Source organism: Myotis daubentonii, chromosome 2 (genome assembly GCF_963259705.1).
Source record: "Myotis daubentonii chromosome 2, mMyoDau2.1, whole genome shotgun sequence".
Lineage (NCBI taxonomy): Eukaryota > Metazoa > Chordata > Mammalia > Chiroptera > Vespertilionidae > Myotis > Myotis daubentonii.
Window position 1 is genome coordinate 19171020 of NC_081841.1, and position 27949 is coordinate 19198968.

General features: G+C 38.4%; 1 protein-coding gene across 1 annotated transcript in view; it reads right to left on the bottom strand.

Moving 5' to 3' along the window:
• CFAP54 (cilia and flagella associated protein 54) overlaps nucleotides 1-27949 on the bottom strand; it is a 252763-nt gene that overhangs the window by 37656 nt on the left and 187158 nt on the right. The window contains exons 57-65 of the mRNA XM_059681924.1: nucleotides 27620-27775; nucleotides 25101-25206; nucleotides 23935-24028; nucleotides 19417-19515; nucleotides 18705-18846; nucleotides 17839-18012; nucleotides 15913-16136; nucleotides 10674-10844; nucleotides 1183-1289 (exon numbers count right to left, since the gene is read on the bottom strand). Of these exons, the coding sequence (XP_059537907.1) occupies nucleotides 1183-1289; nucleotides 10674-10844; nucleotides 15913-16136; nucleotides 17839-18012; nucleotides 18705-18846; nucleotides 19417-19515; nucleotides 23935-24028; nucleotides 25101-25206; nucleotides 27620-27775 (1273 nt within the window). The remainder of the gene's footprint in view (nucleotides 1-1182; nucleotides 1290-10673; nucleotides 10845-15912; nucleotides 16137-17838; nucleotides 18013-18704; nucleotides 18847-19416; nucleotides 19516-23934; nucleotides 24029-25100; nucleotides 25207-27619; nucleotides 27776-27949) is intronic.

The following is a 27949-nucleotide window of genomic DNA, read 5'->3' on the forward strand; positions in this document are numbered from 1 at the left end:
ACCCTGAAGGGAATGTGACCAGCTGCAAACAGCCATCAGCCCCTCATCCAGGCTGGCCAGGCACCCCAGTGGGGACCCCCACCCTGAAGGGGGTGTGATCAGCCTACAAACACCCATCAGCCCCTCACCCAGGCTGGCCAGGAACCCCAGCGGGACCCCCACCCTGATCCAGGACACCCTTCAGGGCAAACCAGCCAGCCCCCACCCATGCACCAGGCCTCTATCCTATATAATAAAAGGGTAATATGCAAACTGACCCTAACAGCAGAACGACTGGGAATGACTGGTCACTATGACACACACTGACCACCAGGGGGAAGACGCTCAATGCAGGAGCTGTCCCCTGGTGGTCAGTGCGCTCCCACAGGGGGAGCTCTGCCCAACCACAAGCCAGGCTGATGGCTGCCAGTACAGTGGTGGTGGTGGGAGCCTCTCCTGCCTCCTCAACAGCGCTAAGGATGTCAGACTGCAGATTAGGCCTGCTCCCCGCTGGCAAGTGGATATCCCCCAAGGGCTGCCAGGCTGCCAGAGGGATGTCTGACTGCTAGCTTTGGCCCGATCCCCCAGGGAGCGGGCCTAAGCCAACAGGTGAACATCCTCCGAGGGGTCCCAGACTGCAAGAGGGCATAGGCCGGGCTGAGGGACCTCCCCCAGTGCACAAATTTTTGTGCACCGGGCCTCTAGTAAATTAGATAAAGAGGAAAAGGTTAGACAAATGATGTGGTGGAGTTTGGGCTTAATTTTGCAACCCAACACAAAGCTACATGAAGTTACTTTTTAAACACACCACAAATATTAGGCAAAACATAGCACAGACAACATCCTGTACTCTCTATAAACTTCCTAAAGTGTCAGGAACAGTTCCTACAACCACCCCGGGTACTATTCTTATTATTCCCATTTTACTGAAGAGTAGACTGAGGCACTGGCAGGTTAAGTAACCTGCTCAAGGCTGCCAAGGTTGTAAGGGGCACAACTGGCATTTGGACCAAAGCAGGCTGGATTCAGAATCTGTGCTTTTGACCACCTCAGTAGCATACTCCTCTAAAAGAAAGATTGTTTCTCTAAAAATGTCTTCAAAAAAGTTCTCCCATGGGTAACCTTGTATGTTACTGAGACAGCTTGTTCTTATGACAAGATCAACAGTGAAAGCTAGATTGTGGATAATCCATCTGTACTCGCCTGTTCAAGGGAACCCAGAAGGAGCCAACAGAGGCATTGCTGTAACTGGTGCAGGTAACATCTGAAATTTTTAGGGGCTTCATGTTATACGCATACAACAATAAAACCTGTAAGAAAATTAACAGTTATATAAAATGTGACATCAAAATCACACTCTGCCTCAAGGAATGCAGCATCACTTCTCAACATAATACCATTAACCTTTAAAAAAGTGTTTCTTTAGCCCTAGCCAGTTTAGCTCAGTGGATAGAGCATTGGCCTATGGACTGAAGGGTTCTGGGTTCCATTCCGGTCAAGGGCACATGCCCGGGTTGTGGGCTTGATCCCCAGTAGGGGGCATGCAGGAGGCAGCTGATCAATGATTCTCTCTCAACATTGATGTTTCTAACTCTCTCTCCTTCTTCCTTCCTCTCTGAAATCAATTAAAAATATATTAAAATATATGTTTCTTTGAAAGATAAAAATGAAGGCCTTTCTTTCAACTCACTTTAAAAAGAAATGATACGAACAAGAACTGTGCAAAAGTTATGAGATAAAAAGAAATGCTATTTGGTACCAACATTATATTATGCTCGAAGAGTGACATTTCCTACTGTAGGTAAGTTTAAATTAAGCCTTCGAGAGCCCTCTACAGCAAGTTCTAAACGTCCACCTGGTGAATAGCTAACTCTGTTTCTTGGTACTTCTCAAACTGTCCTTTTCCCATTGCAGTCATAGCTGCTTCTCTGACTCCACTCACACTGTTCCCTTCCTCTTCGTTCCATTTACACACAATGTTCAATACACACACAATGTTCCAGTCGCCACCTTTAAGATGAAACTTCTCCTAATGATTCAGGCTTCAGTAGTTTCCCTGTTGTTTGAATTCTGACAACTCGTAGAATCAGTCCTACACAACACAGCACTTGTTTACAGTCATGGGTTCATAGAATTTGAGATTCATAGAACCTTAGAAATGGTCTGCTTTTTTTTTTTCTTTTAAATATATTTTATTGATTTTTTTTCAGAGAGGAAGGGAGAGGGATAGAGAGTCAGAAACATCGATGAGAGAGAAACATCGATCAGCTGCCTCCTGCACACTCCCCACTGGGGATGTGCCTGCAACCAAGGCACATGCCCTTGACTGGAATCGAACCTGGGACCCTTCAGTCCATAGGCCGATGCCTTACCCACTGAGCCAAATCAGCTAGGGCCCCTTTGCAAGTTCTTAAAGAGCCCCTATGTGCTGGGGCTTTGAGACCTCAACCAAAGGCTTGGCCTGGTGCCAGCACTGATAACTTCGTCTGGGGAAGGTTAAATGGCCTCTCTGAAATGGGAGTAGTCTTATTTTCCTTATTATTTAAGCAAGCAAACATTTACAGAAGCCAAAATAGCAGGGTTAAAATTTCAAACAGCAGTTTTTATATAAGATGGATGCTTCATTCCCATCCCTTCTCTGAGTCCATGATACCAGGAGACTCCCCGCTTCCCTTCCCTGGTCTCCTCCCTGCTAGCTTAATCCCCTCCTTTTTACTCTCTGCTGAGGTTAAATCATAAAAGATCTATGCTTAGGAACGTTAGGTACATGAATGGGTGCTGAACTAGAGAACACTGAAATTAAGTGAAAGCCTATATTCTGAACAAGAGACATCCCCTTCCCCCACTCCAGCCCTTTCCCAGAATGTATGAAACCAGATAGGAGTCTTAAAAAATCCTCTTACAGGAAATTGACCAAAGAGAAAAGACCTACAGAGACTGGCATTTCAGCATCCTCCAATGAAACTGCTGGCTACTGCAATTACCCTGCAATGAGGCCTATAGATCATTAAGCCTGACCCGACATGTTTCTCACTGTCTCTACATATGAATGGCTAGTCAACAGTCACTAGACATGAAATGAAAAGGAACTTGGAGAATCAGTTTTAAGACAGAGGGCAGAAGAAAACTTTAATGGAACCATAATTAATTTCCTCAGAGAGAAGAAAGACAATATTGCATCTGTGAAAAGGAGCACAGTGCTATTAACATGAGGCAATAAAAGAGATGAGAGAGAGCTCTTAAAAATTAAAAAACTATATAATAATAGCAACTTAATAATAAAAGATTTGAAGAATATAAAGTAAACCTACATTTAAAAACATAAATAGGGAGTATGAGAAAAGAAAACACTCAATCTCAACAGAAATTCCAGAAGGTATAGATATAATCAGATTGAGGAGATTATCAAAGAAAAAATCTCCATTGACTGAAGAATTTATACTTTCAAGATTTGAATGGGGCACCCAAACTATCTAGCACAATGGATGCCACACCCAGGCACATCATGAGATTTCAGAAGCTCTGGGAATCTTCCCGAGGAAAAAAGTCAAAGAACTAGAAATCGGAATGGATCAGACTTCGCGGTAGCAATGCAGGATTGCCAGACACAGTGGAGCAATGCCTCCCACCTTTTGAGGGGAAATAATTTTCAGCCTAAAAGTTTATGCCGAAAAAAAACCACAAGGAATTAAACATTAAAATTATGACATTTCAGGTCTTTTTACTTCCTGTGTCAATCTATCTGTGCAACCCTGTTAGCATCTCAAGGGCCTGTAGTCATGCTATTGGCCACAGGCCAAGCCTGAATGACATGTGCTAACTAATAATTAATCCAGTCCTGTCCTAGGGTCTGAAACACACTGTGGGCCAGCCTGTGTCATCCTGCCAGCATTTTTGGCTTTGTTAGTAATTGAGTTAGATGTGTGTTATAAAGAAATCAATATTAAGAATTAGAGGACTTAGGCTTCCGTTCCTATTTTTGTCACTGAGTTGTGGCATTGTTGCTCAGCCTATATGGGCCTTTGATTCCTGACCTATAAAATGAGAGTGTTGAACTAAGTTCACACTCTCTTAGTTTCTTTTCAGATATGACATTTGACTTGGGTGATACCAAGAGAAGTCAGAGAAGGTTTCCAGTGTAGCCTACTATATAAGCATCTTCTTGGGAACTCCGGATGCTCAAAACAGTGAGATAAGGTAGAATAAAGCTAAAAATCCTAAGGGGTCATCTTGAGACAAATTTGAGACAAACTTTTGGTCTCGGTCATATATTTTTATTTTATTTTTTAAATATTTTTGATTTCAGAGAGGAAGGGAGAGGGATAGAGAAATAGAAACATTAACGATGAGAATCATTGATCGGCTGCTTCCTGCATGCCCCCCTACTAAGGATTAGGCCCGCAACCCAGGCATGTGCCCTTGACTGGAATTGAACCTGGGATTCTTCAGTCCACAGGCCAATGCTCTATCCACTGAGCCAAACCAGCTAGGACTGGTCATATCTTTTTAAGGCTAAGCTCTAGCTGTACATCTCTTTGACTTATATCAGCCATTTTTTCATTGTTGCTGTTTGTTGTTGTTGTTGTTGTTGTTGTTGTTGTTGTTTAAAAGAATACCATGTCTGGGAAGTTCATGAAAATGACAGTCCCTGGAAGTCTTTCTGTTGTCTGTCTCTAGAAAATACTGAAATTGATCAAAACATGCTTCGTTTGTCGCAAAGTTCTAGTGAAGAGCTCACAATGTGGTTCTACTATATTCTACTAATTTTGCCAAATAGGATCGGATAATTTCTAGCCTCATACTTAAGAAGTTATAAACTTAACTCTAAAGTATCATGGTATGAAATATTTAGTCCTCTGAATTATCTAAAAAATTTATATGAAAACTAGAGGCCCAGTGCACGAAATTCATGCAGTGGGTTGGAGGGGGAGGGGGGGAGGGGGTCCCTCAGCCTGTGCCCTCTTGCAGTCTGGGACCCCTCGAGGGATGTACAACTGCTGGCCCGATCCCCGGATGTCCCAATCCCCCCAGGGATCAGGCCTAAGCCAGCAGTTGGACATCCCTCTTGCAACCCAGGTTCCCTCACTCCTTACCACCCACCTGCTTGCTCCTTACTACTCAGCTCACTGCTCCTTAGTGCTGCTGCAGAGGTGGGAGAGGCTCCCGCCACCACCGCTGTGCTCACCAGCCATGAGCCCGGCTTCTGGCTGAGCGGCGCTCGCCCTGTGAGAGCGCACTGACTACCAAGGGGGCAGCTCCTGCATTGAGCGTCTGCCCTCTGGTGGTCAGTGCACGCCACAGCAACCGGTTGTTCTGGTTGTTCCACCTTAACGGTGGAATAGCTTAGGCTTTTATTATATAGATCCCCAGTCCCAGGATTTCTACTCTGCTGCCACCGGCATCTGTAGTTCCCACGAGCATTTCTGCTTCAGTGTGGTAGGTAAACTAAAGTGGACTGAGAAGATGAATTAATCGATGTTAACTTGTACTGTTATCCAATGACCGTCTAAGTCCCTGGAAAGTCTAAAGCCCTAAGTCAGATATGAATTTCTATTACCATCCTTCCCAGGGGCTACACATGCCTGCAGCCAGACCACCGTTGAAGACTCCACGCAGCCCCACACTTAGGGACGCAGACTTGGAGTCTGACGGCTCCAGTCCTGACTTCATACCAGCTGGCATTCCTCCATCCTGTGTCTCAGTTTCCTCTTCTATAAAATAGGACTAATGATAGACAGCATCTACCCCAGAGAGTCGCTGTGAACCTAATAATAAGTAAAGTGCTTGGAACATAGTAAGTGTTCACTAATGCTATTACCTTGTGGGTTTCATGAGCTTCAGCCAGTTATTCAACATGAAACCAAAGGCCTATTAAAATGAGCAGTAGATGTACACTTGAATAAGCCAGTATTTGAATAGTCAAACAAATTTCAGTGTTACCTTACAAAAATATAGAATCTTAGGACCAAGAAGATCTAGCCTACCCAAGTCAGTATTTCCTGATTTTTTTTTTGGCTGAGATTTATGGCAGCAACTACATCTTTTATCACGGCCCAAGAGATACATACTAATTGTCAAAGGGGAAAAAAAGTCCCTGAACGAAGAAATGGGAAAACTGTATGTTCTGAGTCTCTGCTTGTGGCTTAAGAAAATCACTCAAGCAACCTGTTTCAATCAGAATTTGTTACTTGGTGCTCTGCTTCTAATCTCTGTTTACACCAGTTCGTGCTTCCATGTTAATTGTCAGACATGGTTGTCGATGGGTGAAACCGTGTTGTTCTAATTATGAGCCACAGATGTAGTCTTAGCATTAACTTCTCAGATCATCCTGTTCCAGATGGCTATGGGTGTGATATTTCTACGACCTTGTGAAATGAACTTTATAGTTGGTACTTTCTTCCCCATTTTTAAAATGCCAGCTGCTTGGGTAAACATTCTGCTTCCCAACTATGTAATCTCTCTCTTCCCATGCCCACTACGAAGGGATGTACTCTTTTATCACGTTGTTGGTTCTCTTGCCAGCAAATAAATAAATTCTGGCATATGCTGAAGAGTGACCTAAGACATTTCCTATTTTAACATGTCCATCATGAGACAACAGTTTCAGAAAACATTTTCACTTACTGTATGTGGTGCATGATGATATTTTTTTTCTTGTATCTAATTTCTTTTTAAAAAATTACCACTCAGCACCCACCATAGTGACTCCATGACCTAGGGGTATTCTCGGAACTACAGTCTGAAAACGACTGCACTAAATTTCTCAAAACAGATGACAGATTTATTATTTCAAAATGTGTATGGGATATCTGGCAAAGATTTGACTTGGAATGGGGTGGAAAGGCAAGTACTTTCAAAATGTGAGACATAGCTTTAGCTTTAAATGTTTCTGGGAGTGGCGCCTTAAAGCTTCTCTTTTTGTATGAGTAAGAAGAAATATGTAATTGACCAAGAGTTAGAAAGGTTGCCAGCCTGAGGAAGGAGAATTGGAGGGGGGCAGTGCTAACTGGAAAAGGGTGCTGGAGAGCAAAGAGAGGTAAGTCCAGGAGGTTTCGCAGTCTAACAGGTAACAGGCGTCACAGGAGTCAAAGGAGCAGCAGAAGCTACCAGAGGCGAAGCTAGAGGGGACAGCACTCAAAAGCTGAGAAATGCAGAAATGGGCCAATGCAGGAGACAAAAAGTAAATAAAAATGCTAAACAGGGCAAAACTTATGCAGCCGAGGTTTTATGGGGGAAAGCCTGGGGCTCTTCTTAGAGAGCAAAGCGATAAAAGGAATTCTGTCATAGAAAGTTCCTCTGTAAAAGTCTGTAGTGACCAACTGCTCCATTTTTAAAAGCTTGACCTCTCTACAAGACATTCCAAGAATCTGAATCACTGTTCAATCTCCAAGCGTTCAAGGACTGATATTGAACTTGCTCCCCAACACTTGCCTGCCCTTTAGTTAGCTCTATTGCAAATGTGTAGCCATGCATATGGACATAGATATCGAAAAAGGTAAAGATAATGAATATTAAAATAAGGAGTTACATGTGATACTAATTTGTAAATAACATTTACAGGCAAACTAAGGTTTTTTTTCCGCCAATTTGCTATGAACTTTAATTTTGCTGCTTAGGCACAGTTTACTCTCTTTTCTGCACAAGGTAGGTAGCTGAACAATCTATAAAGAGATAATGTTGCTAATCTTTAAAAGGTGCTTTTAAATAATGTTTAGCAAGTGTATTACATAAATATCTGATGTTGTCAAACTTTAAAACAGCAAAATAATTTGATATAATAAATGACAACTACTATTTATTGAGGTTATGTGTTTACACAGTTATCTCAAATTACAGATGAAGGTAACCATGCTACAGAAAAGTTAACTAATATACTGAAGTGCAAAAAAATTGTTAAGTGACAGAGCTGGAATTCAAATCGAGGCCATTTGGCTCCAGACTCTGTGTTCTAAACCATTACACTAATGTGAGCAAAATAAATAAATAATTGTTCCCAGTCAAACTGTGTAAAGACAAAGAGAATATTCAACAGCAACCAATGAAGTAAGTCAGAATACTTTTAAAGCAACAACCGTTTGATTCTCAATAGCAGCAATATAAAAGAGATGACATTTTCCATATACTGAAATAAATTAATTTCCAATCTTGAATTCTTTATTCTATAAGACTTATTTCACAAATAAATGTAAAACAATAACATTTACCAGGCAAACAAAAATTGAGAGTGTTTGCCTCCAGAAGAGCCCAACCAAAGAACATTCCACAGTACATACTTCTACAAAAATTAAGAAAAAAGATCCTACATGGAATGTCTAAAATGCAAGGAAACATTAAAAAAACCAAAGCAAGTAATGAATATGTAGAAAAATATATAGGAAACTAACTTGTATAAAACAACTTTAAAATAATATTATTTGGGCTTTAAAATGCACAGTAATATCATAATATCATATAAGCCATTAGAGGGGTAAAAACATTTATTAACTTTCGACTATGTTATGTATGTTGTCCTGACAGTACCCACTATAAGCACGGAAAAGGGGTGAATAATTTCAAAACTCACATAGAAACAAATTAATGATAAAAGATAATCATTCCAAAGAAAGGAAGTAACAAAATTAAAAACAGAAAAGCTAAGACAAGTAAAAACACAAAGTGACATTGTAGCTTTAAAATATTAGTATTTACACTAAATGTAAATGTATTAAATTCTCCAGTCAAAATAAAAAATTGTTAAACTGTCTTTAAAACTATCCAATGCATACCTTTTATTTAAAAACAAAATTAAAACACAAGTACACAAAAGGGTTGAAAGTAAAAGGTTGGAAAAAGATACATTGAAAATAGCTCCACGAGAAAGCTATTTTCCTCCAATAACATCAAATAAAACAGAGGTTATGAGGAAAGATCCACATTATTACCAAAAGGCTATGAATCACTTCACAATGATAACATTCTCAATTCACCAAGAAGATAACAGTTAGCAATCAGATTGTGCCTAAGAATACACCCTCAGATGGTGTAAAGCAAAATTTGACAGAACTACAAGGAAACAGTAGATGACAACAATCACTGTGAGAGACTTAAACATAATTCTTTCAGCAATTGGTTAAAAAAAAGGCAAACAAAAATATAAAAATCAGCAAGAATATAGAATATTGAATAAGACTGGCCAAACTGACCTTTGAGACATATATGAACAACTGCCTCAATAACTGAGGAGTACACATTCTTTTTTAAGAGAAATGGGATATTTACATAACAAACTTTTTCCTGGAGGAAAAAACAAGTTTCAACAAATATTACTCATACAGAGCATTTTTTTATTACCTCAGAGCAACATAATCTAGGAAAAAATAAAAACGATAACTAGAAACACTCCATATAGTTCAGAATTTAAGAAACACATGTTGAAATGGCTCATGAGTCGAAGAAATCATAGAAATTGAAAGATGATTTTTAACTGAATCATAATACTATTAAAAAATATGTAGGATGGAGCCAAAGCAATGTTTAGAGAGAAATGTATGGCCTTAAAATGCATATATTAGGAAAGAAAGGACTAAATATTGAGCTAAACAGCTATCTCAAGAAGCCAGTAGCTAGGAAGGTAAAGTAGAAGTATATATTGATTAATGAAATAAAACTAACCAATAAGAAACCTTTGGTGACAATGATCAAGAAAAAGTACACAAATAAGAAGTGAAAAGGGGCACTTCACTACAAATATAGCAGATTAAAAGTGAAAAAATTTTTAAATAAAATGGGAAAATTCCTGGAAAAAGCAACTTAAATAAAACTGACTCAGAAGAAATAGAAAACCTTAATGTTCTACAGAGTTTTGGCATAGTTACTATTAGAACAGATATTGTCCCAAACAGAACTGTTACCAACTCCGAACCAGTACATTAGTAAAGACTAGTGCTTAACAACTACCTCTAACTATTGAGAATTATATCATGAGTCTTATATTTTCACACACACACACATACACACACACGCACACAGCTAAGAACAGATGGCTTTACTAATGAGCTCTTACCAAATATTTGAAGAAAAAGGTTACTACAACTTTCACCAGAAGAGAAAAATATGATTATATTTATCAACTCATTTTATGAGTTTAGCAAAAGCTTGAAACAAAATAATATCTCACAAGGACAGTATGAAAAGGAAAATTTATAGCCCAATATTACTCTCGAAAGCAGTGGCGAAACTCTAATACAAAACATAGCAAGCTGAATCCAGTAAAATTAATACATTATGACCCATTAGAGTTTATCTCAGAAACACAAGGTTGATTTAACATTTAAAAAATACATTAACATATTAAAAGACAAAAATCATAAAGTCATCTTAATAGACACAGTAAAATATTCATGATAAAAATTCTTAGCAAAGTGGCAGTAGAAAAAAATACTTCCTTAAATGTGATAAAGAGGAATTACAAAGAAAAAAAAGTCAAACATATGTAATGGTGACACCTTGGAAAATTTCCCTTTAAGATTAGGGAAAAGGAAAATGATCTCAGCTTGAAGACTTTCCTAGGATTTTCTTGGTCAGATCTATTCTATTAGACAACATAGTTTATATATTACTGTATTTTTTTTGTCTATATAAAAGGATATTCTCTACTCTGACAGTTAAACATTATCTCTAAATATAAGATTCAGCTTTGTAATTATGTTTCATACCATAGGTTCTACTTCCTTTGGAGGTCTTTCCAGGGGAGGGATGTACCATTGAAAGCACAGTTCTTTGTTTAAAGCTTGTATTGCCATATCTGATGAAACTGAATCAACAGTACTTTGGCTGGAAAGCAACTTTAATGATAAAATGGAATGTACGGAACTTTCACGAGGTCCCTGGGGAACAAACCAAAACATCAGTTTAATTGCTGGTAATGAATTCATTCAATTTTGCAAACATTCATTTGATATACAGTCAACATGGGCTACATTGGATAAATCTGGAAATTCTTTCAGCTTGTGTTATGGATGTGGATCTTAAAACTGTCCCTGATTACCACGGAGAGAATTCTCTTACAGAAAAATATGCTTTGAAACCCAGAGGACTCAATAAATGTTTTCCACTTTGGCGAGTATCCCAAATTAAAGATCTAGAAGTGAAAATGTCCATGCCATCATTTCACTCTCAAGGTCACCAGAACATCCTCTTCTACATTTTTCTGATTTATTTAGTGGCAAATCTACTGAGAGTATGGTCATAATTTTTTGCAGTGCCATAAGCAAAATAAGATACAGCATTTGCTCTAAAATGTTAAAATCCATTGTTCTCATTTCCTTTGTAAATCTGGGCCCAGCTTCTTTGATGAAACTTTGTCTCTGAATCAAAAGTTTTCAAGAATCATAAGCGCTAGAATTTCACAAATTATTTACTAAGTTTTTGAAGTTGATTAATAATAACAAAATAAGGCTAGCCTTAGAGATAATAGTAGTGTTAATATCTGAACTCTAAAAAGGACCTTCTTCAATGGGGTGTGAACTAATTTCAAAATTAAGTTCTTGTTATTCCCAATATTACATCATGGTGGCTGGGAAGCAATTCTACTCCCCTCTTGACATCTAAGTTATCTCAAGGCTCAATGACCACGGAGACCATGTCAGTGCCCAGAAAGAAATGCCTGTTGTTTGTACAAGGCTTTATACCTCCCCTTATTTCTGAGCCTATTCAAGATAAAATATAAGGCTGTCAATGCAACTCTTCAAAATAAAAGAAAAAGAAAAAGAAAGACATTGACCTTTCAAGTTGTCTACTGACACAAGAAAAAAATGTTCCTTGACTGAAAGGTAGAATTAAAGGTGAAAACTTCAAAAATGTCAAGAAACTATCATGAAAGGATATGATAAGCCAGAATCCTCACTTGATAGCACCATGATACTAAACGCACAACTAAAATGTACAATAATCAAAACTATCAGAGTTAAATAATCATATTAAAGTGCTTAATTAAGATTGTCTGCCCAGTTGGTGTAGCAGTGGTCGAGCCTTGACCAATGAACCAGGACAACATGGTTTGATTTGGCTCAGGGCACATGCCTGGGTTGCAGGCTCGATCCCCAATGTGGGACATGCAGGAGGCAGCTGATCAATGATTCTTCCTCATCATTGATGTTTCTATCTCTCCTTCTCCCTTCTTCTCTGAAATAAAAAAAAAATATTTTTAAAAAATTAATTCTATGTCAGGCAGTTCACCAAAAAAATCAGATGAACAATTAATTCACAAAAATAATTTATCATATTTTTCATATCTGCATGTCTTTCAGGGGTCTGATAACTCTTTCAGCAAAGAATTTATCCTATATAATAAATAGCTAATATGCTAATTAGACTGTTCAGCAGAATGACCTTCCAGACGCCCCTCTGGACAAAGCCGGGGCTGCAAGGGCTGGTCAAGGCAGCCGGGGCTGTGAGGGCCGGCTGGGGCCTCTTGTATGAATTTTGTGCAACAGGCCTCTAGTATTTAATAACTAGCTAAATGTAGAAAATAATCAAATAGCTTTCTCTTTAATATATACAGTGTTTATTAGCATTGGCATGATGGTCTAGCAATGGTGAATTTTAACAGAAGTCATTATCAAAATAGGCATGTAATTTTCCATTGTCTTTAAAAACATTACCTAGCTGCTAATGGGATTAATGACATCTGCTAATTGATGGGATATACTATATAGACTGAGTACTTTGATATGTTTGATTTATTCCTTGAAAGGAATGAAATCCAGACCTGCCAGGAAAACTGTTGTTTGCCACAGTTTCATAAACAACAAGTCACTCTGCACAAACATTTGGCCTTCCACAGACTGTCACAGGCATAATCTAAACATGGATAATTCAGCATCGTGCTCAATTTTAATCATATCCTTCTGGGGGGGGGGGACTTTTAGCCGGCTTTGTGCAGCACCTTTGTTTGGCCATCACACAGACCCACAAAACTGAGGAGCAGGACACACAGCGAGGACAGTTCTGGTGAGGCATCTACTCCTTTGTGTGTGTGTGGGGGGGGGGGGGGTGGGGGGGATAGCAGGTTTAAGTAGCAAATCATGGAAGGAGTTTGCTTGAAACAGTCTCCAGAGTGATTAAAGGCTGAAAAAAATGTCATTATAAAAATCAACCAAGCTTGGAGTTTATTTTTTTAAAAATCCAAAAGGCTTTATGCGTGTTAGCTGTCTCCCCCAGTGAAACAAACACATGATTAGGTGGCTTACACCTGTCAGCCAGGAAGCAGTGATCCCCAGAGCTGACTATCCTTGGTGAGTGTTACACTAATTATATCCAAAAAAAGAGCAAACTGGGTGGAACATCCCTTCGATAACATTGCTGCCACTAGAGATGTCACATGTAGCTATAACACATTCAGGGCTGTACATTGGAGCACTGTCCTGAGGAACTGGGTAAGGATAGGCTGACCTTAATACGAAAATACTCAAGCAGAGCTCCGTTGAGAACAGTGTTGAAGAAGTCACACATACTAGTTTCCGAACTCCTGTGCAATATTCACACGAATGCACCTGTTTACACTACAGTTCTGAGCCTTCCCATTCTCTGGCCCCTACTCCAAACGCCTGAGGCACCTGGACACTAGAATCCTCAAAGGCAGTTTCAGTTCCCAGGGGTTGGGGGGGTGAATCAGAATCTGGTGTTCGCTGGAAACTATTTCATCCCACTATCTACCGCTTCCATCCCTGGAAAAGGCCAGGCATTAACATTACTTTCCTGCCTTTCCCATCTCCTCTCACTCATCTCCCTGGGAGAGAGTTACTGGATTGGTGAATTTGGAGAATAGAATTTTGGATACGCATAGTTCTGCTCTTATGTCTTAGGAGCGAATGATTTGTAGGGAGTGAATATTCTATGCGCCTTCATATGACATATTTTAAAGGGGACTGTGTCCCCACAGATTTTTAAGGAGGCCTGTAGTGACCAAAACCAAAACAGAACAACAAAACAACACATGGCTGGATTGGTAAATCTGTCCACTTTGCTACTGACTACTAGGAAGCCCATTTTTCAGTAAATATAACTATATCCTAAAATGTCAACTTTATGGTTCATAAAGACAAGCATGTTTGAATCCCTATCTGTCTTACTCTTTTATTTCTCAAATTATTTAGAATCTGGGCAGGAAATGACAATGCTGCCAATACCCCAGTATCTAGGAAATAATTGAAAAATTCTCCCATGTGGATTCCAATACATTGTCCTGGGGACAACTCCTTCACCCCAACTGACAATCACTGCTTTAACTGAATTCATAAATATCCTTGGTGGGTCTTCCCACTACTTTTTAAAAACCACAGTTTATTAACAGTTGTTTAAAAAAAATCATTATGTATTAACAGTCACCCCCACTCTCACTCAAAACAGTGACTAAAAAAAAGTATTATCCACCTAAAACATAAGTTTACTAGTAGGATATAGGTTATCATTTTCTAATAGGACAAGATGAGCAAAGGTTCTCAATTTGGAACAAGCCAGTTTTCAGGTCACTTTTCTGAGATGGTTGACAATAGAAATGTGGTCAGGTCTGGCATGGGCAAGACTATAATTGCAAAAATTAAAGTGCTATAATGGTGAAGTCCAAAGTCAAAATAATTCAAAATAAATAAGTAATTTTTTAAGTTTTGAAATAATTCTATGCAATTAATTTGATTTATTCATTTCACAAATACCTATTGGAAACTTACAATACACTGTGTCCACTTGAGTTTTCTATTAGAATCTCAAACTCTATCTACAGAGCATAATAAACCAGCCTCCTCCACACATGTTCTCATTCTCCAGCTTTTGCTATATCTGCTAATGGTGTTACCATGCCCTGAGGATCATAGACAGACGTTCCAATGTTGGAATAGGCTTAGAATTTCCTCTTCTTTACTTTCTGTCTTCATAGGGACACTAAGGTGTTTTGTTTCCAATTTTACTTAAGCAATATATTTTATATGTACCCTTTCCTTCCCATTTCTGAGATCATACACTTCATTACCTCATCACCTCTCTCTTGGATAACTCCTTTTCATCTATCCTTTGCCAATCAGCCCTTACCCACTATTCAAAAAATAACTAATAGATTTAAATTGTTACATTCTATCTGGTACTAACCCTGCCATTTTCTCTTTTAAAAAAAATCTATGAAGTTCTGTGATTTTCTTCTGCTCTAACTCTACCATGTTTCTCTGCTACCACAACAAACAATGTACAAGGAGGAGGCCTTATCGATTTCTTTTTCTCTGCCAACTAAGAGGATCTGGTATACTGTTAGTATTCAACATATGTTTGTTGAAGATACCAAACTGCAAAATGTTGAAGATACACATTTCTATGTTCAATACGACCCCTTTACTTTTCAGTATCTTCCAATCTATCTTTTTTTGGTAGCTTATTGAAATATTACTAGTATTCAAGACCCTAGTAGCTTTAAAAAAACTTCATTTATACTACCTCTTTTTATTTCTCTTCAATAGGTAACTTAAAAGAAGTTTCCACATTACATATTTTGGGAAAGTCCATCCAATGTAATAACATTTTGAAAAACAAACTTCAAACTTTTAATTTATCTAAAATTTTTACCCTACTTATTCACATGTGTGATCCTAAGAAATACACACAATGAATGATTTGAAAAATACACGCAAAATGACTGCCAGAGAGATGTTATTTGCAGGAATAAAGAAAATTCTGAGGCATTCTGAAGATTTATGAGAGCAGCCATAACACTTGAAATATGAACTTTCCTAAAAATCAGGATGTTTGGTTGGCTTCTCGACATGGCAAAACAGAAAGGGGCCGCCCCGGGAACTCTGGGGGAACCTAGAAATCTTCGTGCCAGCATTGAGGTTAATGTGCTCCCTTCAGAAACATAAGGATGGCTTTAGAAGTTTTATGACAATCTCTAATGTTTTAAAACATTACCTTGGCTGATGATTCAAGTAAGTTTTTTTCTAAACAAAATTGGTTTTCCAATTCTTGAAATAGTTCTCTTGGAAATTCATCAATACAAGAGGAAGAATACAGAAGTAAAAATTTTTTAAGAAAGTTATGCATTTCTTTTTGGCGCAAAATCAACCCAGAGTTGAAAAGGGACGTGAGAAGTGTATCATCTGGTAAAGAAATTCCAGAACCTGGCTTTGGAGATGCTGAAGGAAGAAAAATACCTTCATTTAGAGTTATATTAGATAGCAGAACGGTCTCAATATTATTGGGTTTTATTCACTAACCACTGTCCTGTACCTCCCACCTCAGCTCCCAACAACCATCCTCCATTTTTAGAGCTTATATGCTAATGGAATTGCCTCTTGCCACAGAAAGGAGAGAAAATCTCAGAAGCATGTCAGGATGTTAATTCAGGCTCCAAGATTTAAAAATGTAAAATATTCTATCGTGTTTGAGGCTCTTCCCCCTCCCCCAAAGATCTTAAAGCAAGAATTTAGGTGCAGGTAACTTATTTGAAGTGATCTAAGGAGCACAAGTGAGGGAATCGGCAAAGTGTGACAGAGGAAAGGAAAGAGCCAATTAGAGTGAGGTAATGAATGGGCTACAACTATGAACAATGAAGGATCAGCCCTGACGGTGCCCTTCGGAGAAAAGAACTGTCCATCACAGGACTGGGAAGCTGGAAGGTTAACCTCACAGTCCCCGCTTCATTCGCCCAAGGCTACTCCCAGGTGTGTGGAATCCTGGTAGATGGTCCTTTCTTTGGGCCTCAGTAAGAGAAAACTCAGAGCAGAAAAGCAGTACACTGTGGGCACCTGGCATGGGAAGTGCCAGCAGGTGAATTCAGAGGTGAGCTGAGTTGATATGGGGCAGGGTCTCCTGCACCGGCTCATGTCCGCTTCCTTCACCACTGAACTTCTATTGTTCTCGCACCTACTGCAATGCACCTTTTACCCCTGATGCCTTCTGAGTGCCTGTTTCAGAAGTTAGCAAACTCCTGATAACTCTGCTTAGCCACTCTGCGACTATCAGCCCTGCTGGCTTCTCTATCACTAGGACCTGGGGTGGGTCTAATTGAATCACCAAGTTCATGGGCACAGATTAAAAACAATAATATACATTGTCATGAAACCACAAAAGGGACTGATGTAAAGAAGACGTTACCAGTTTTTCTGGATATTCTTTAGATACATCAATGATAAAATAAAAAACTTAACAAAACAATTCCATGTAGTTAAATATCCTATCTGAAGTCATACATTTCTTCTCTTTTACATACTGGATACTAAACGATTCTCTCCTTAAAACCAAACTTTCACCTTGTTCATTTTATAAGCTTGTCAAATTATGATCACTTTGGTTCTTTTGTGTTGTTAACCCTCACCCGAGGATATGTTTCCATTGATTTTTTGAGAGAGTGGAAGGGAGAGGGGGAGACAGAGAGTAAGAAACATCAATGTGAGAGAGACACATTGATTGGTTGCCTCCTGCATGCACCCCAACCAGGGCTGGGGATCAAGCCTACAACCGAGGTACCTGCCCTTGACTGGAATCAAACAGTGGACCCTTCAGTCCGAGGGCCAATGCTCTATCCACTGAGCCAAACCAATTAGGGCGATCATTTTGGTTCTTAACTGTTTCAAGCCATGGGTCAATTTGGCAATCAATAATATTTTTAAGTGCATGAAATAAAACATATAAAACATCAAAGGAAATCAATTATATTGGAATATTATTGTATTCAAAGGTCTGTGTGTCTTAGGTTAAGAACCTCTGAAATTTTTGTTTTCTGATGAGAATTCACTCAGAAAGATATCAAAAGTATTTTATAATTCTAAATAAGAAACATGACCTAAACAGAAATAGGAAGGACATATGTTCTTTCTTAACACATCAAAAACTTACCTAGCAGCTTGCTCATGTTATTAATCCTTTGCAGGTGAATGTAGTAGCGTAGTAGAAGGATCCAGGTAATATCTACTTTAGTCGGAGTCTTTTTTATAGCATCTGTGTGCTCATGTTTGTCATCAGTTTGGTAAAAAAATGGATGACCAGTCTGGAAGGCAACTTGGTACTTATCTGAAAGTTAAAAAATAACAACAAATATGCTTTTCTTGAAAAATAACAACATGAAAAAAAGTCCAACTTATAAAGGAAAAACCAACACATATGACTACATTTGATTTTTTAAAAAAATGTGCCACAAAAAATAATAAACACAAAGTTAAAAGATAAACCATAGACCGAGAAAAGATATTTAAAGCACATGTAAAGTGATTCTCTCTGATATATATAACCCTTGCATCAATCAATAAGAAAAATCAAACAGTCCAATAGAAAAATCAAACAGTCCAAAGACCAGGTTGGTGTGGCTCAGTGGTTGAGAGTCGACCCAGGAACCAGGAGGTCACAGTTTGATTCCCAGTCAGAACACATGCCTGGTTGTGCCTCCATCCCCAGTGTGGGGCATACACAAGAGGCAGCCAATCAATGATTCTTTCTCATCATTGATGTTTCTATCTCTCCCTCTTCCTTCCTCTCTGAAATCAATAAAAATATTATTTTAACTGGACAGAGAATTTCAACAGGAAACTCATAGAAAAGAAAACCCAAATGGCCAAAATTTTTAGCATCACTGAAAATCAGAGAAATGCAAATTAAAATCAAATATCATTTCACTTCCCTAAGGAATTGACAGGCACTAAAATCTGAAAATGATAAGTATTGACAATAATATAAAGAAATCATAATTCATATACACTCAAACATACCAAGCAAATAATCTGTGTATGAAGACAAAAGGTCCACAGTGGCAAATTCCGGGATGCTAAGTAATGCCGCTTGACTGACTTGATCAGTCCTAACGTTCTTCTTTCCAATGAGCAAGTTAATTGCCAGCACAGCTTTACTGACCTTAAATAAATGCATAATTACAATTAGTAAATGGAAGCTTTCTGATTCATAGATCACTCATTACGTAAATAATGTGAAGGAGAGAATTCATAAAATAGCATTCAACATACATGGAAGACAAGACAAAGACAACCTCAAAAATAATGTTTTCCCCAACATGCGTAATATATCATAGTCAAATAAATTATCACTGTTGGCAATTTAATTAATGTATAAATCACTTTAAATAGGCTACCTCACCTAGCTATGACAGATATTTGCCAAAATGTCAAATATGTGCACGTGTGTATCTGCCAATATCTTCTTTAAAGAAAGTTGAAACAAACAAAGCCAGGTCTGGCTAACAGTGATTAAAAACACTATCTATATTAATGGAGGGGATGAGGACACAGTTGTAATACCTTAACTATCTATATTAAAAGTATAAATCTTCCCAAAGAAACCTCATTGGCCCAAAGGACATGAAAACGTCCTTTCTCTTATACAAATACATTGTGTTACCTTAACAGCTGGAAGGTGAAAAATACCGATATTACAATAAAAAGCAGATTAAATAAACATCAGGCCAACCTGTGCAGCAGCTCTTATCGCAATCCAGGCCAGTGAACTGTATATTTCAAATCTGTTTACTGTTGGTTCTTTAATAGAACTATGCCTTCTGGTAAAAGCCTAAAAAATGTGGGAAATGTTTCATGATAAAGACATATATAAAGATATCATAAAGTTTCCTGATCAATTTTCTCATCTTCTGAAGATGACAGGTTAGTAGAATACTATGTAGCCATTAAGAAAAACAATGTCTATGTATCTATTGTCATGAAAAGATGTTAAAAGTATATTGGGGCAGAAAAGTGTAGGTTACAATATACAACGCAAAATATGATCCCATTTTAATAAAGATATGTACATAAATATATCCCCTGTATATACAAGCAGGGAAAATTAACTGTGTTTCCCAGGTTTTAAGGGTGATTGAATTATTTCTTACCATATTTTTTTCTGATTTTCTATAATGAGCTTGCATTATCTGAATAATAACAAAATGAACACCAATGGCATCTTGAATAATGTGTTTACTTAAAATTACATTTACTATTTTAATAGAAAAGCTATAAATTTGAATCTATTACTTGTAATGATGTCAGAAATAAGAATACTACTTAAAGATTTTTATAGGTATTTGCTTATCATATTTCTAAATAGGAAACTATTAAAGGGATGATGGCATCATAAAATTCCATAGAATAGCAAAAAGTAACAATGAATGAAGATATGTTTTACATTGAGTGTGTGCATGTGTGTTCTGTTTTTAAACATAAGAAAATCAATGCTACAGAAACAGAAAGAAAAGAACTCCACCCACCATATAAAATGTTTTACATTTTTAAAGATAACTAAAATAAGCATTAATAGTCAATTTTATTTATTATTGTTATTATTTAGAAAGTGTAAGAGAGGAAAAGGCAGAGAGAAACATCTATGTGAGAGAAACACATCAATTGGTTGCCCAACCCGGGCCAGGGAGGAGCCTGCAATGGAGGTACATGCCCTTGACTGGAATCAAACCTGGGACCTTTTAGTCCACAGGCTGACGCTGTATCCATTGAGCCAAACAGGAGCAGTGGTCGGCAAACTGCGGCTCGCGAGCCACATGCAGCTCTTTGGCCCCTTGAGTTTGGCTCTTCCACAAAATACCGACTTCTGTGCATGGGCCACGAAGTTTCAATCTCACTGTATGTACGCGCCCGAACGTGGTATTTTGTGGAAGAGCCACACTCAAGGGGCCAAAGAGCCCCATGTGGCTTGCAAGCCGCAGTTTGCCGACCCCGGGCTAGGTCAATAGTCAAATTTTAAGATTTAACTAATAAGGGCAAAACTATCAGACTGTTTGGTTCTAATTTTTGGATGCTCATATTTTGGCCAATTCTCTAATCTTCAACAAAACCACAGAATAAAATAAATAACAAAAATATTTTTCTTTTACTGCTGGCTACAAGACTTCCAAGGAAAGGAAAAGGCAAAGAATAATGCTGATGCCAAAGCAGGAAATGCAATGTACAAATGTGGCCTGTCTTCAAATGATACCTGCAGAGATCTGCCCATGGAGGACCTAAGCAATATAGCCCTGCCCCAAAAATAGACCGTGGTAATTAACCATAACGAAAATACTTGGGCTCGGGGTTGTCTTGTCAGTATACTGGCTACATAAGGTTGAACATTTTACCAACTTAAATTCTGGAAGCAAGACTAATAGGCATTAAATGAAGAATGCAGAATAACATTAAATGACTATAATGTAAGAACAGTTAGTGATGCAGACATTTTAAAAGGGAAAAAATCATTTTGAATGAAGAAGAAAGCTTTATTGAGGAAGTCAGGCTTGAGCTCAGAATAGAAAAATTTGGACTAGGAAAATTATATGGTGGGCATTCTTTAATGGGGGAGATGCTCACATTGTCTAGAAGATTCTAGCCCATGAAAACAAGCAAGAAAAAGAAAAAATACATCTAGATTGGAAGTAAAGAAGTAAAATTGTCTTTGTTTGAAGAAGACATGATCCTATATGTAGAAAATCCCAATATACACTCACATGCCTAGAATTAATAAATGTTTTTGGCAAAGTCACAGGACATAGCAATGGACAATCTGAAAATGAGATTAAGAAAAATTCCATTCACAATAAAAATAAATGTAACAAAAAGGTACAAAATTTGTACACTAAAAGTAAAACATATTGTTTGAGAAAAATTAGCTAATATCTAAATAAATGAAGAGACCATTCATATTAAAAATTAGAAGATTCAATATTTAAGATGGCAATTATCCCCTAATTGATGTGTAGATTCAACAGTCTCTACCAAAATACTTAGTTTTCTACAAAAATTTACAAGCAGATCCTAAAATGTATATGAAAATGCAAAAGGACTCAAAATAGCCAGAAGAATTTTAAAAAGTAAAAACATAGTTGGAGGGCATATACTTCCCAATTTTAAAACTTACTAAAATCTATAGTAACCAAGACAGAGTACACTCATGGAAAGGCAGACTTATAGATCAGTCGAATAGTACTGGAAGTCTACATTTATTATCTATATTTACATTTATGATCCACTAATTTTGACAAAAGTGCCAAGGAAATTCAATGGTGCTGGGACTACTGGATCTCTGTGCAAAATGATGAGGTTAAATACCTCATATTTTACACAAATATTTATTCAAAAATAGATCACAGACATACTTAAAAGCTAAAATTATAAAAATTCTAGAAGAAAACATAGGTAAAAAGCTTCAACATCTTGGGGTTAAGCAGAGTTCTTAAATATACCACCAAAAGCACAATATATGTAAAAAATGATAAAATGAATTTCATTAAATTAAAAACTTGTCTCTTAAAAACACCATAAACAATATGGAAAGAAATACTGATGTGAGAGAGAACATCAATTGGTTGTCTTTCAAACATGCCCCGACCAGGGATCATACCCACAACCTTTCAATATATGGGATGAGGATCCAACCAACTGAGCCACAGTGGCCAGGGCACATTAGTCCCTACTTTGCTCCACTTCCGTGCCTTTACATGTCTTGATTATAGTTCTCATTATATTGTGATACAATTATTTTTCTTCCTTGCTAGACTCTGTGCTCCTTAGGGAAAGAGAGCAACATGCCAGGCATACATTAAGCACTCAATTCGTGTTTGGTTAATAGATGAATAAATAAATGAATGTTCAAAAAAATCAACTCAACTTAGCTAACAAATAATTATTGAATAATTACTATGTACAAAATACTTTAGAATGTAAATGTTTAACTAAAATTACATAGTGATGGAAAACAGTTCCCTTGAGTACCTATTACACGCCAAGCCCATTACATTAATTCTCCTAGTCAGTCTAAGAAGTATCACAGAACCATTTCACCAGATGAGAAAACTAAGCTTAGAAAAGACTCTAATTATACTGCTAGCATGCCATGAAGCTCAGATTCAAATCAAAACCAGTGCTATGCTCACTCTGCTATATGGATTGCATAAAAGTGAAACAATAATGCTTTCTTAAAGGTTTATAAAGCATTGACTGTATGTAGACAATTGTCAAATATTATATTTCAATGGTCTGAATGTGCTCAGATGAAATTTTTCATTTATTTTGGCTGCTTTCTGTGTTTCTAGTAATTATATGAATTGCTAAAATATTTATACTGTGTAAAGACATACAGAAAATAATGACCATATTGTATGGAATTATATTATTCTTCTCATTCAAATCCTGACTTGTTCAAGCTCTTAATTAAAAACACTTCTCTAGTAAAGGCCAAAAAGGTGATATGTTATTATCCTATATCCTATTAATTTGTATTGCTACTTGCAATGGAAACAAAAATTTTTGTTTTCTCTTACTGGAAATAAACATGTTTATTACACCACAAAAAGTAACTTCTCTATGTAAGTATAGGTTTTTTATAGGAAAAAGAAAATTAGTTGCTATCCACCAAAGGCAGCTACCATACGAATAACTGAATTGTCTGAAAGCCCATTTGCCTAATGGTTTAATATCATGTTTATGCTCTCAAAAATTAGAGATTTGATACTAAAATTTTCTGAAAATATCTCTTGGAGGGTCCATGAGAACAAGAACAGAGTATGGCTTGGACACTGCTTAATCACTTTCCAGAATACTGCCTGGGTCATGTAGGTGCTTGACAGATGTGTGATGAGTGAATTAATGACTCTATCACAAGGGGATATATGTGTAGCCACATCAGTAATGAGAACCTTACCTGTCCATCACTGAAGCTATATTTCGTTTCCTGCAATTTCCTGATCAATACTAATGACTTAGAGTACATACATGTACCTACACTTCATGGGTAACATTTTTAACAGACAAAAATGTCTAAATGAAGCCTATTCCCAGAGCTTTACAAAAAATATTGAAAGAGACACTTAAACATGAGTATGACTACAAAGTACTGAATTAATTTCTCTAAGTCACACAGGAAAATCAGTCTCATTATTTCAATAGCACAGTAACATAACAAGCTCAAAAGGTAATTAACTTAAAATTTCTAATAAAAGTTTATTACCTTAGGTGTTAATGGTGCTGATGAAAGTTTGTGCTTTGCCTTTCTCATATGTAGATATACTAGGGCAACCTCTAGGTAGGAGTCCCTTATCAACCTAAAATGATATATAGCATTGTACTTAATAAATAGCTTCACCACTCATAATTACTTCCCATTATTTGCCAATAATTTCTGAGCAAATGAAAGGTTAAAAATAGACAAAACCAGCATCTGTCCCAAACCCCCACCTTCTTCTCACAGCACTTTTGGCATAGACACTAGCATCTGCCTCCCTACTGAAGTGAGGAGCTCTAGAAGAGAGCTGAGCATTGTACCGTGTCCTTACTGGCAACACCCCGTAACATCAAGGCCAGTCTAGAATAATCCAACCAACTAGGCAGTAAAGAGATGAAGGTCAAGTCTGGAGGAACCTGCCTTAAAAACCAAGCCTCAGCCTGGCCAAGTTGCTCAGTGGGTTAAAGTGTTGTCCAGATACATCAAGGTTGAGGGTTTGATCAGGGCTCATATAAGAAACAACCAATGAATGCATCAATAAGTGGAACAACAATTCAATCTCTCTCTCTCTCTCTCTCTCTCTCTCTCTCTCTCTCTCTCTCTCTCTCTCTCTCTCTCTCTCTCTCCAATAAAACATAAAAATAAAAAAACAAGCCTCTTTCAACCCTCCTACACTAATATCAAAAGAGACACCTAGAGTTATGCAGAAAGCAGGGATTTGGTATGGGTCAGGTCTTTGTGCTCATTATGAAACCTGTCAGTCAGGGCCATTTAGATCAGTGTCATTGTAATAATAGCGGCTTCCTTTGAATCCTTATTTTCACAGAATTAAGTTGGCCAGCTCTGGTACTGCTTATCAGAGTGAATATCCACATAGTTCCCTTCTAGATACAATTTCACATCCAGGGAGGCCCCTGGAATCCTAGGACTGACACGAGATTGATCTGAGAACAGGGAATCACAGTCCAGTGTGCCACTGTGATAATCACTGTTACCACCTTGGGTCAGAGCCAAGAACAACGAGCTTGAAAAGGAAATTGGTAAACCTGATGGACAATGGACGCCAGTAAACTAGCCCTACTGTGGGCAGTACAATACAGTGTCTTACCAGAACACAGGGCTCAAACCACAACACACACATCGTTTCAATAGTGGAAAGATATTGTCTTTACCCTGAGTTTTGATCATGGCTCAAGCTTATTTGTATAGCTTCATATAAACTCTCAAGTTGCAAATTTGGAGATTTCTCCTCCACCAACAGTTGACATTCTATTTTGCCTGAAAGAAGAAAAAAGATAGACAAAGATGGGTTTTCTTTTTTCTATCACTTAGAACTTCAGAACAAATATTTCATGCGGAAAATTCAGAAAACAGGGCATGCTGTCCTTTTCATTCATCTGTTGTTTCTTGATGGAAGAGAAGCCAACAGGGAAAGAGCTTTTGTTTTCTTCCCCAGGCAACTCAAGGCTCCTCTGACTTCAGGTAGCAACACTACATCAAAGCCTTCATTGGCTTTCGAGATATGACTGCTTCTATCATCTTCCTTTTCTTTCTTTTTACTTTGTGCTTGCCCTTCCTCCTTGGGCACTCATTCCCTTTTTCTATACCCATCTTCTTCTTTCCTCTGTCTTCATCACAGATACCATAGAAAACATCTCGAAAAATAAAAAGTCCTTAAAAGTCAGCAAAATCTTGAAAAGCACCATGGATGATGGAAATGCTCCAGTTCTCATTCAGCTTAGGGTGAGCTGCAGCTGTCAAAGGTAGGTGCTGGAATGACACTTTTGTAACAAAAAGGGCAGAAAAGGGAAATCTTATAATTACTCTAAAAAGGATCCACAGTTTCTGTGCAGCATGTGGACGGGGCACAGAGCTACCCCGTGTTAAGTCCACATCTGGGCACTATCATTTAGGAGCTGCTGATTTATGAAAAGTTACTTAACCAGACTGCTCCACATTCTCCTCATCTGTCAACCAGGAATAGCCATGCCTACCTTGTGGAGCTGCTGTAAGAATCAGCGATATAAGACGTGAGACACTGACTAGAGTGCCCAGCGTCTATTAGATGCTTAAAAGGAGAGCACTCACAACTATCATCATTTTTCTCATGGCTAAAAAGTCCATAATAAAATCATCTTATCTAATAATAGACAAACATGGTAATTGACTGTACCTTCGCTACGCCTCCATTGGCTACTCAGTGCAATATGTAAATTAACCCAACCAAGATGGTGGCCGGCAGCCACGCAGCTGAAGCAAGCAGGAGGCTTGCTTGCTCCAGTGATGGAGGAAGCCAAGGTTCCCCACCTGCCGCGGTCTGGCTCTTGGCTCCAAAGCAACAGAGTTTCAATTATAGAAGCTAAACAAACCCCAGATACCTGCTTTCAGCAGGCTGTGGCCTCAGAGCTGGAGCGAGCAGGATCCGGCTCTCAGCTCCAGTGACAACAACAAAGTTTCAATTATAAAAGGTAAATAAATCCCAGAATTAAAAAAGAAAAAGAAAAGAAGGAGAGGCTGGGAGCTTCAGTCGCCGGCAAGCCTGAAAATGGCCCTCAGCCCCTCAGCCAGACTGGCCAGGCACCCCAGTGGGGACCCCCACCCTGAAGGGGGTGTGACCAGCCTACAAACACCCATCAGCTCCTTACCCAGGTTGGCCAGGCACCCAAGCAGGAACCCCACCCTGATCCGGGACACCCTTCAGGGCAAACCAGCCGGCCCCCACCTGTGCAACAGGCATCTATCCTATATAGTAAAAGGGTAATATGCAAATTAACCCTAACCGCAGAAAGACTGGGAATGACTGGTCACTATGACACACACTGACTACCAGGGGGCAGACGCTCAATGCAGGAGCTGTCCCCTGGTGGTCAGTGTGCTCCCACATGAGGGAGCGCTGCTCAGCCACAAGCCAGGCTGATGGCTGCCAGTACAGTGGTGGTGGTGGGAACCTCTCCCGCCTCCTCAGCAGCGCTAAGGATGTCCGACTGCAGCTTAGGCCTGCTCCCCGCTGGCACGTGGACATCCCCTGAGGGCTCCCGGGCTGCCAGAGTGATGTCTGACTGCCAGCTTAGGCCCAAGCCCCCAGGGAGCAGGCCTAAGCCAGCAGGTGGTCATCCCCTGAGGGGTCCCAGACTGCGAGAGGGCACAGGCTGGGCTGTGGGACACCCCCGCCTGAATGCACAAATTTTTGTGCACCGGGCCTCTAGTGTGGACATATTAGGCAAATATGTGTTGTATAAAAGTTATAAATATAAGTATGCCATAGCCCTTTAATTTAAATGAGTGAGGTTTTTTTTTGTAAATACTAACTAAAGTGTTCAGCTATGTAATGAAATGATGTATCTTCCAAGCATTATTTAAGGAACTCATTTATAGTTAAATGGCTGATGCTGACATTTTTCAGTCAAACATGAAACCAATGAAGGGTAATTGTGATTATAAAAGAAACTAAGGAGTAACTTTTTTTTTTCTAGATATAAACTGAAGATAAGTAGGGTTCTCTTTATCTAAAACTTAGTTTGTACCAATGTGTTTGTCATTACCAAGCCCTTAGTAAAAATCTGGATTTTTTTTATACTCACTGACTAGATTTTCAAGAAGCCTACTGTTAATAGGAACAAAAGAAAAACAAACAAATGAATAAAAAAACTCCACAAACTTTATCCTAGTTCTGACCCCAAATACATCTTACCTTTCTGAAAAAGGATTTCAGCTTCCACCTCATATTCCTCTGTTGCTGAGATCTTACAGAGATTCAGTGATGTTTCAAAAAGTTGAAGAGCAGGTGACCACTTTAAGGAATCCTTCTTTTTACTGGTATAGTAGACTTGCTTGGCTACTTTATGTCCTAAAGAAAGACAGTAGATAGGAAAGGTAAAACAAACTATATAGTGTCAAAATAAGTTACCAGACTTCTCTCACATTAAGGCATCTACTAAGAACCTGGTGGTCTTTAGTTTTTAGTATCTAAGAAAAATTTTTAAAGAAACTCAATATCCAAATATTTCAATGAACTATAGCA